Below are 12,004 nucleotides of genomic sequence, written 5' to 3' on the forward strand. Positions count from 1 at the left end.
AAAAAAATTCTTCCAGGAAACTTTCACACAATTTTATTCAGCACCAAATGTACTTTTCTTAGGGATTGTAAAATACATTTTTAAGATGGCCACATCTGTGGCTCAAAACATAATGGGTACTGTCCTACTTTATAGGGTATTTAAGACAGAATAATAAGTAAATGTTTAAAACTAGTGCCTATCAAAAACATAGCTACACTTTGGAAGGATATGCAATTTTTAAGCTTTTTTTCCTCAACCTACACTAACTAAAGCAGTGGCATCAGCATTATTTTATTTAAAATTTTGCTTTGTTTCTTTACACTATTCTGGGATATTTGTATTAACTATACTTTACTACATGTAATTGTTTACCCTTAGAAGAACAAAAACTTTGCATAACATAATATGATAATAACCATACTTTTGTATTAAACAAATTACTTAGCACTATAGCTCCTATGTAATTTCTAGGAACTATGAAAACACTTTGCATTAATGAGAGTTTTTAATTAACAGGGTTTGCATTAATGAGGTTCCACTGTACAAAAGTTATCTTACAAATAAAAGCATTTAGTTCCCCTCATACTTCTTTAAGACACTTATCATACCAGCCACTACAAATTTTTAGCTTTCAATTTGTACAACAGTCAGTAAACTTTTTCGCTGCTACTCGAAAACATAGCAACAGTAATAATTCCTACACATCCTTAACTTTATATCCTATGTATCTGACAACTGAATCTTGTTCTATTCTTAAAGGCATCCTATATTTAATAGCTGCTGTAAATACCTTTAAATGGCACCAAGAATTGTACATCTAACTTAACAAGAACTTAGTATCTAATTTTAAAAGTATTTTGAAATTGAAAAAATAAACTGCTGGCATAGTAATAAATTCTGACATTTGATATCATGCACTTGCAGAAACATACAATAATCAGTAATCACATAACTATCATGCTTGAAAGCATTTAAATAGTTATCAGGGCTTCTTTTCAAAGTTATTCCATATTCAAATAATCCAAGAAAACTAAAAAAATGTGTCATATTTACTTTCTACGTTAACCCCTTAACATATTAACCCGAGTATATTCGTTTTTTTACATTTGGCACGTAATTATTAACCCGAGTTTACTCGTTCGACTAACAAAAACGTGCGTCTGATTATATTATTTCGAGTTTTCTCGAATGAGTTACATGAGCTCTCGCTAGATGTCGTGGTAGGTATTTTCAGCCTTTGAAACAGACTTCCAGTAGTTTTATGTTACCCACTAGATGTCAGGGCAGATTTGATCCATCACGGTACCCTACTTACACGCGTTCGCCGTTTGTGTTTGATAGGCTTCTGCGAGCAGAAGATTTTCACTTCGAGTCGAGCTCGAGCGAGTTTGCTAAAATACTCGCGAGTATCGAGTCGAGTTCGAGTTTTTTTTTAAAGTTTATTGCACATAAATTTACTGTGATGGAGTAATAAAATGTGAGAACTTTTGAGAAAAATATGGAAATAAAAAAAGAAACCATTATCATTGTTAGCCTACTAAATAGATAGACCTACATTAGAGGTCTGCAAGCCTAAGAATTTTACTTTGAGCCAAGCTCGAGCGAGCTTACTTGAAAGTTCTCGAAGCTTGAGCTTTTGTGATACAGTTACACTTTTGGGAAATTATTTTTACCTTAAACTTAGTAGGTATAATGTTTGAATAAAGTATTAAAATGAAGTGGGCTTATTAATTTTGGGTAACTATTTACAGAGTGCTTTTATAATTTGCACTGCTAGGAAAAAAAACATGTTTTCCATTGAATCTAACCTGTTTCCATTGGTTCATTAGCAACTGATATCATCCAACTAACATAACCACAGTTTACAAGTACGTATATGTTTGTGTAAATGTAACATATCTTTGGAATAATTTCATCCTTGTCAATTTTTCTGGAGTCCTTACTGAGCTTCAACTAACTGAGCACCAAAAATCATGTTGTTTGAAAAGTACATTCACATTGTTTCAACATTTCCACTTTTCAGCACAAAAATTCTGAGAGAGATTGTCATAGAGTATTAAATTCTGTTCTTTAATCTATCATGCAGAAAAATAATTTGTTCTGCACGTTCAGGAGTTAAATTAGCTCTACGATTGGAGATGGTGTTTACAGCAGATGAGAAGCATTTCTCGCTGGCAACCTGTGTGGCTGGAATGCTTTAGTAAAATTGTTGGTAAATATGTAGAGTCGCGGTATATGCGGAAAAAAAATGCTAAAATTCCGAAAATACTTTTATTCTATGCTCTTTCACTTCCTCTTTTCAAATCAACCGGCGGAGATAAGAAATTCCAAATACTTTAGGAATATCGAATTTTTTAATTTTCATCACAATACCTGGGTATTCATGCGGCGATCACCATTGTTTCTGGTTTACGAGTATCTATTATGTTTCTTATTGGACAATTTTGTCACGTGACAGTTCCGTGATTGGCCAGTATTCAAATGAACCAATACGTGATTATTTATTTATTTATTAATGTTCCGTCGGAGGTATCGCGACGTAGGTGAACGACTACATCATTTCCTTCTAATGGCAAAGGAAATGTACCCGCCTCCAACTTAGGTGGGTTTTTAACGTTTCTAATTTTAAAGTCTTATTTTTTATTTGGATATTGTTGCGCAAGTAATAAGTAACAAAAATATTTTACGTGAGTTGTTAATGTTCATCATTTGTCCGGGTTTGTTAGGTCAGGTCAGTTACATTATAAATTCTTTAAAACTAAAGAACCATTGAAATTAATTCACATTATTTTTTATGTCCGCTTAGTTTGAAAGTATTAATAATGTAACTGACCTGACCTAATCGACCATTTTATTTATTAAGCATTCACGAACATACGGCAAAATAACAAAAATGGCGTCGGTCTAATGGTTGTACAGGTGTTGTATTGCAAAATTAAAAAATTCTATATCTCCTAAAGTATTTGGAATTTCTTATCTCCGCCGGTTGATTTGAAAAGAGGAAGTGAAAGAGCATAGATTTTTAGCATTTTTTTTCGCATATACCGTTACTCTACATATTTACCAAATTGTTTAACCTCAAAATTAGTGTCAAATATCTGTAACTTGTCATTAAGTTTAATCAATTTAAAGTAATAAAAATAGAAGCATTTTACTTAATTCAATTTACACTTGCAAAAAAAACTTACGCACAATAAACCTACATGGAAATTAAAGTCTTTTTCAATGTCCTGTAGTCTGAAATATGTTTACTCATGTCATCAAATGTAGAGCTGTACTGAAGAAGCCGATTTTGCCAATATTTAGTTGAATCGGCATTTCTGCCAACTTCCAATACTCTTGTTAATTTTCGGCCGATATTACTGAAAAACGAAAGAGAGACTGCCATAACCTAAAAATCCACGAGTACCCTTTTCACTTTTCGTAGTAGTACTGCATTCTTTCAGATCACATTATTTCTTAGCAACATGTGCCAACCGTACATATCAAGATTTAACATCCTTTTTTTTTCAATAATGTTCTTTAATTTTAATATGTCCTAAATAAATACATTACCATCACGGTAAATACACATCTCGGTTATTACGGCAACTATAGTGCAAATGTGGTAACTATCATGCTTCTGCAGTAGTTATGGTATCTACAAAGAATCTTTAGTTCTTTTTATGGTAATTATCTTAAGATAACTATTGGAATTGTACTGTAGTTATGGTACATCATCCATATTTCTTCGTAAGTTGTTGTTCATTTGTCTTTTCTTCATATTTATATTTACGTGCGCCATTACTGGCAGGAACTTTCATAAAAATTTTAAACGGGACTTTATATCACACATTTAATGGCGTAAATGATGAGACCCCGGACAATTTAAACACTTTTTACAGTAAAATGCGGGAAATGTTTCCGCATAAAGCGGGAAATACTTCCGCATAAAGCAGGAAAGTGATACATTAATGCTATGCGGAAAATTATAGAAGTAAAAAAAATTAATCACGGAAATTCGTAAATCCCGGGTACGTAAAAATGATGTGTTCATGTATACGGTCGATCATGTTACATTATAAAGTAAAGGATAATAGTGTTGTAAGACTTTCATTCCGATATAATGAGAGTTTTTTTTTCTATAGGTAGAGTGCAAGAAAAGCTCGCTCGAATTTCGAGTTGTTGAAAACCACGAGCTCGAGTTCGAGTATTACTAAAAAACTCGACTCGAAACTCGAATTTCGAGTACTCGCAGGTGTCTAGTGTTTGAAAAATTGTACATTAGATGTCTCTAATAGTACTATTATGAATTTATGATGTTCCCGCCAAAGTTTATATATTTTAGCTGAGGTGTCAACATTACTGTAATGTGAATAATAGAAATTGTTCAAAATGAGTGATTCCGACAGTGAAGGAAGCGACGTGAGTGATCTTGATAAATTGGGATCTGATAGTAGCGACAATTATAATGACATTTCAAGCTCAGAAGAATCAGGTAGTGAAGAGATATCTGGCAGAATGTGGTGTGAGATAAACTGTAGTTTGCCAACTATCTCTCCTCCAAGATACCCATTTACAGGTAAACCAGGCGTCAATGTAAATGTAAATGTTGACGATAATTTTCTTCGTTATTTTCTCTTATTTTTTGATAATGATTTGGCTGAACTCATAGCTACAGAAACGAACCGTTTTGCATCACAGTACATTCAAACACATCCTCAAACAAAATGGAAACCAACAAACAAAGAGGAAATCTATGTTTTTCTTGCACTAGTTGTGGCTCAAAGCATAGTCAAAAAACCTACATATCAAATGTACTGGGCTAAGAACCCAATATTTGACACACCATTTTTTAGGAAAACCATGCCATTTCGCAGATTTGTTCAGCTGAAACAGTTTCTTCATTTTGCGGATAATGAGTCATATGATGCAGCCACCCATCCAAACCCTAAACTGAACAAAATATGGCCTATATATATTCATTTGCAAAATAAATTTTCTGAACTTTACACTCCAGAAAAAGATGTCACAGTAGATGAAAGCCTTATGTTATATAAAGGGCGTCTAGGTTGGAAACAGTACTTACCTCTCAAAAGGGCGCGGTTCGGAATAAAGTCATTCATGTTATGTGAATCGTCAAGTGGATATGTATATTCCTTCGTAATTTACACCGGACGAGGAACCAATTTTGATGATGAATACAAAGGCTTGCCAATGTCGTCACAAGTAGTTATGTCATTAGTGAAACCTCTTCTTGGGAAAGGTTATTGTGTCATTACTGACAATTTTTATACCTCACCACAGCTATCAGATATGTTGATATCACATCGAACCGATTCTTATGGGACTGTGAAAACGACAAGAAAAGAAATGCCACCAGAATTGCGGAAACAAAAATTGCCGAAAGGCAGTGTCATTGCTTTCCAAAGAGGTAAACTATTGGCATTGAAGTGGATGGACAAAAAACCAGTCACAATGTTGTCTACAATCCACAATTCTGAAATGAAAAGTGTTACAATCTATGGACAACAGCACATAAAACCACAAGTTGTGTTAGATTACAACAGTACAATGGGAGGTGTGGACATTGTTGAGCAGCGCACAACAGACTATGCAGTACCCAGGAAGAGGGGGAAAAAATACTATAAGAAGATTTTTTTCCATTTAGTGGACCTAGCAATATGGAATTCATTTTTGTTATATTCAAAGTTGGGAGGGAAGCAATCACATTTGGAGTACAGAGAGGCTGTTGTCAAAAATTTGATTGAACAGTTTCACAAGCCAACAATGTCGCCAGGACGAGGTAGGCCTGGAAAATCAACGAATCCACTGAGAATGACTGAACGTCACTTTCCAGCTACGATCCCGCCAACTGACAAAAAAAGCAATCCTACACGCCAGTGTGCAATGTGCAGCAGGGTGACAGATGCACGGGGGAAAAAAATACGGCGTGAAACACGGTACATGTGTGAAGACTGTGGTGTGCCACTGTGTGTAGTGCCGTGCTTCAGAGTTTATCATACAACAGCAGACATTTAGGCAGAAATTAGTTAGGCTTACAGTCAGAGTGAAATGCATTCAAGAATAACTTCACAAATGTCAATACAGACTCGTGACATTATTCAGCTACTGTATTCAAATAAAAATTCTTCTATTTATTGTGCTGTGAAAAAAACTGAATGTCTCACATAAAAACTTTGTTTTTTGTAAAGAATGACATCCTTGACATTACAATGATTTTTTTTTGTATTTGTGAATGTTCAGCTATTGCAATTAGTGTATACTGTACAAACCTTGTGAGGTAAATTTTTATACGAAGATCTATTCGGACTGACAACATTTACATATCATATGTACATATTTTGTTTTTCATGTTATTCAGGCAATTTTATAAAAGTAGATGTAATTTTGTAAAAGAAATATGGTATGTTGCAAAAGTTATTTCATTGGTTTCTATGTAAGCTTATACTATATCTGGCTAATGTTATAAATATTTTTAGTAATCTTAGTGAATATTAGCACTGACGAGTATACACGGGTTAGGAAACCAGTGTCCATTCAAAATGACATGATGGTGTGATAAATGTGAAATTTTAATGTATTTTGTGTGGTATGTCCATTTGCATATTGAATAGGTAAAATATATTGCTGCACAAATGTGATTTTCAGATAACTACTTTTGAGAAATAATTCTAACCATGCTGAACATTACTAAAGTTGTTATAATAACTTCCAATTTGTGTTAAATGTTTTTATCTAAATATTTATCTATTTAATTATATTCCATAAATATTTATAATGTATTTACATATATTTCAGCAATGACGAGTATACTCGGGTTAGTAAAACAGTGTGCATTAAAAATTACATAATTTTGTAAAAAATGTAAAAACGTATGTTTTACATGTGGTACGTTTATTTGCATATTAAAAACAATAGATTACTGCAAAAAAACCAATTTTAAAAAATGGTTTTTTTAGACACATATATCTAGCCATAATATATATGTTAAGGGGTTAATCAAGTCAAAATTAATATGAATTATTTCTGGATGTAATTTCTTATGGTAGAATGCATATTAGTCACTTATAGTTTAGTTTAATTACTATGTGTGTTGACAGGTTATGCCTACATCTCAATCAAATGCATATTAGTCACTTACAGCTTAGTTTAATTACTAGGTGTGTTGACAGGTTATGCCTACATCTCAATCAATCACGGTATCATCGTTGGTGAAACTTTTGCATGCATTGTAAGCTGAAACGGTGCATCTTAGCAAGTTGAGACAAAAGGGGTGTTTACTAATCAGGTCGTACTTCTCAATAAGACAGCATGAAGTATCAATTACATTAGATGACCAAAATGCTATATAAAATAAGGTGGTGTCACTTCCAAATATATAATGAAGGAAAAGGTGTGTAATTGAAGTTTTGTTAATAGAGTGAGGAACTCCCATCAGCCATCACTTATATAACTACCCACATAATTTACAATATTTTGCACAAATACTAGTTTAAACCTAATTCTCAACGTGAATATCATCCCTAAGAATTGATTTACTCAAGCGACCACATCTTGAAATCCTGCAGTTTAGTTTCAGAACAAACTGTACACTGAAGATGTAGAACATTAACAACATCAAATGGAGAGAGTTAGTGCAGTGGTAAGAGAAGACACCCGACTCACATTACATAAGACTCTTAATCAAAACCCGATATGAACATCCTGATTTATGTCTCTCAAGCTTTTCCCCAAAATACTCCAGGTAAACACTAAGATGGTACCTTGCAATAGACCTGATTCCTGTCTCACTACTCTGTTCGTGTTGATGTACGTCACTGTATCTAGTGACTTTGTCAATAAGCTGCAAAGTAATAACAAATAAAAATCAACAGCTGAATCAAAACGAATGGTTTTGAAATAAAAACTGTTGGTGCATGAGCACACCTCGACCAGCCCCAGCACCCACTCGAGACGAGTGTACTTCGTGGTCTGCAGCGTCGCGACGGCGCGGCTGTCCCCACCGTGGGCCAAGTACAGCAAGAGGATGCTCAGGTCTTGTGGCTTGAGGCCCGCACACGTCCAAGGGTCCCACACCTTCGACAGGTAGCTCCACGCGCGAGCAGGGAAGGGCTGCAGTTTTCTGAGCACCCACTTCACTGAAACAACAATGGCCAACATGACTCGAGAATAGCAGAGCCATCACAATATAACAGTTCGTTATATACAAAATAAACAGTTCAACGCCGATTGCAAATTTTTGATGTTTTTATTTATTTATTTTTTTAAATAAATAGAATGTTGCACAGACGATTCCAAACACTTTCAAAAGAGGTTACTCGTTCAGTCCACATACGTCTGCCCGTCGAAAAACTGCTGGTAGCTCGCATGATGAGAAATTACCGAAAAATAATAGCGTAGATGAAGTCCTTCAGTAATGTTTTACTGCAAGTACACGAAGATGGTGCGACCTCGAACAGGGCCACACCCAGCAAAAACGAATCTCGCCCCGAGCCAAAACGCCTACGAAGGTGGCCGTAATTTCTAATTATACCCGAAACGAAATATATAAAGAATTAGGTTGATTTAGTAATAGGCCTGGCTCCGACCACCAACGTGAAATTATCTCTTCGTAAATTACATTATAATTTAGCGAGAAGCCATCGAACGCGACCTACTCGTCCAGCGTTCGACAGACGACTGGTGAAGTCTTATCACACACTCCTCCACGCAGGGAGTAGACGTCACATGACCTCACCGACCAATCACACGCACGCTTCTTTCACGCTTACAGATACAAGCCAATCACAGAACAAGTTATAATACATGAAAAAACTTTTTACACACAGAACTCTGGGCTTCCCCTGATCAGTCTCTTTTCAATTTCACATTGAAATCGGGGACTTCCATTCTTGTTCTCTCTCCCACACCGTGAGAGAGCAGTTATCACTCGGTTCCCATGCAGGGGGGGAATTACCGTCTTTATATCGGTTGGCGGGGAAGCACTGTTCCTTTCTCACTCCCACTTACAGGCCTCTCATGCCTCTCTTTCTAACCATCACACAAGCCCAGACACAGTCCCGTGATTTATAATTATATTACAACACGTTAATAAAATTTAAGAACAATAATTATAATACAAATTACTTTAAAAAATTAAAATTATTTAGAAATAACCTGAAGAAGTAGACCTAAACAGGTAAAAATCTAGTACAGCGGCTCATTTGTGAATAATTTCATAAAAAATAGTAATGATTAAAAACGTCTGTAAAATACAAAATACCTTCTTAAAACACAAAGCAAGTGCAAACATCAACCCTAAAATACATGAAAACGGTAAAATATAATTAGAAAGACTTTTTAAGAAATATTTACATTCATGAAAATAGTTTAAAAGAAAAATTATTTAATTAGGAGGGCAAGGTTCTGCAACATTACAACATTTTGACTGATTTTTTTTAATATTAATAATAGTAGGTGTTATGATTAGAGACAAGATTTCAAGGTTTTATTTGTAGTCCAATTTTGTTTTTAAAACAGAGGATTTTGGTGTTATGGTTTTTTTTTATGAAAGCTGTTTTATAATACTTATTCCACCTAAATAGTGGTAAAATTTATATGCTGCATTTTTATGAGAAAATAATCTGTAATAATTTGGTCGGAAACAGATACATTAAAAAAAAATATAAATAAATTTGAGAGTTTTTGTGGTTTACAAGTGATTCAATACACAAAAACAAAAAAAAATTTAAATTAATTTTTCTGATCTATGCACTTTGGAACAATTTTTTTTATCTGGAAATAATGACATTCCTTGAATCTTAAACATTAAATAATTTTTTTTTTTTTTTTTTTAAGATTTGAATTATGTTTTGGTTAAATGCTACTTAATGCCATGATATAACTTGTATTTCGGTGCTATATCGTGTATTAACTTGCACTTTGGTGCATGCTGTGTTTTGACATGATTTTCGGAGTTATTTCTGTTTTATCACAATTCACCATATAATCTTGTCCCTAGCAATATTCATTAGACAGACTACACAGTCCAATTAATATTGGTCAGGGTGTCCACACAAACCTGTAAAAAAATTTCTCTGACTTTCTTTGACTAAATTTTCAGGTTTTCCTGATTTTTTAAAAATATAATTTACCTATATTGCAATTTTCTGAAAGAAATAAAGAAAATCCAGCCTGCACCATCCACACAGCTAATCTAGTCCTCTCCTCACCATCTTCAGTTGTTTTTATATTCAACAGAACCTTGGATGAGCCATTTTATAGTTTGTACGACTTTGCACTGAATCATTCATTTGAAGATGAAATGTGTTTATAATCTGGGTGATGACAGACTAGAGCATGATTTTTCCCTTTCAAATGGGTAATTTTCATAACTTTTCGAAGATTACTATTAATGTTCCCTAACGTTCCAAAATGTGGAAACCCTGCTGTTTTTCAAGTGATTTTTTAAACTTATTTAATTAAAGCTCTCCAGTGGCGGATCCAGGATTTTGGTTTGGGAGGGGCTTGACCCAGCTGAGGCTAGGCTTTATCAAGGCAAGCACTAAAACAATAGTGGACCCAGATGCTTTTGGAGGGGGCTTGAGCCCCTTAGCCCCCCCTCTGGATCCACTACTGAAGCTGTCTCATTGGCTTTGAGTCCACCAGTCACCCAATCCTTAACTACATATGTAGTTTGCTTAGTATGATCTCTCATAGTCACAGGCAGCTAGGACGACGCTGAAGTGCAAATGCTGTTAACAGCCCTCAGTGCTAACCTTATAGAATTTTCTTGGTGTAGTGTTAAACCAAAGCTTCAAATTAAGAATTACGTTGGTTCTATGCAGCAATCTGTGAAAGTGGTAAAATGAAGCCAGTCCTAGTTGCACTAATGTATTTTACAATTACAAGGCAATGTCACATATTGGTCTTTAAGTCAACTCATACTCAAGAGGCTTTTATTTAACAAACAACACATTTAATTAATAATATTCAAATAAAAGAAGCAATAAAGCCAATCATCTCAATTTTGCCTCAATAGGAAAAAAAATAAATGTTATTAATGAAAACTCTGTCACATTGTCTGACATCATTACCATAGACTGGCTTTATTGTAGATGTGTATAGAAATGCTGCATGCACAATTAGAAGTTTTTGATGAATTGTTCTTGGTACAGGAAGTACGCTTCAAAGTAGGAACTGGGCTTCTGTGATTGGCTGGGAATGCTGGTCAATCAGTGGCCTTTTCTCTTCTGGTTGGCTGGGCTGTTTGGCCAACCAGAGGCAACTTTTTTGTTGTTGGATGCAGAGCTAGGTTTTGAGGATTACTGAAGAGTGGGTCTCATATTTTGTTTAATAAAGAAGAGCACTGAAAGAACTCTGCAGTGAATGAGATGTTGTGATTCTGAAGGCAGACAAAGGAAATGTGACAGTGGTCATGAATACCTTTCCACTTAAACAAATAGAATCAGCCACAATAAATTCGTCACCTAGTCAGCCTTAGAGAAAGACACTAAAAACATCCAATCATCAAAGATGCCAGAACCCCGACATTCTATGGGTTGTAAAATATACATAAGAAGGACATTCTCCTTCGTCCCATTGTTAGTGCAATCGGCTCTGCTACCCATGCACTAGCCAGATACTTAAATAGAATAATCCACCCTTTAGTTCCCACTCCAGCCTCTCATGTTGGAAATTCTGCACATTTTATTTGGATTCTCAAGCAACTATCTCTTCAACCAACAGATCTCCTGGTCATCTTTGATGTGGTATCGCTCTTCACCAAAGTTCCTGTCCCAGAAGCCCTTCAAATTCTATTCACACACCTGGGAGAAGACTGTGTTTCTTCCACTTTCTTCTTGTTCAAGGGGCAGATCTACAAGCAACAGGAAGGCACCGCCATGGGCTCAACTCTCTCTCCCCTCTTAGCCAACATTTTCGTGATATGGAGCCATGGCAAAGAGAAGCTGCAAGACTTCCTGAAACACTTGAACAGCATCAATCCGAACATACAATTCACCATGAAGATGGAAGTAGA

At 35.0% G+C, this 12,004-nt stretch overlaps 1 protein-coding gene across 1 annotated transcript in view; it reads right to left on the reverse strand.

Annotated features, from left to right (window-relative positions):
• The window catches only part of LOC134546175 (uncharacterized), a 50,276-nt gene that overhangs the window by 17,124 nt on the left and 21,148 nt on the right, over positions 1 to 12,004 (reverse strand). The window contains exon 6 of the mRNA XM_063388762.1: positions 7,912 to 8,123. Within this exon, the coding sequence (XP_063244832.1) occupies positions 7,912 to 8,123 (212 nt within the window). The remainder of the gene's footprint in view (positions 1 to 7,911; positions 8,124 to 12,004) is intronic.

This window comes from Bacillus rossius, chromosome 1 (genome assembly GCF_032445375.1).
Source record: "Bacillus rossius redtenbacheri isolate Brsri chromosome 1, Brsri_v3, whole genome shotgun sequence".
Taxonomy (NCBI): Eukaryota; Metazoa; Arthropoda; class Insecta; order Phasmatodea; family Bacillidae; genus Bacillus; species Bacillus rossius.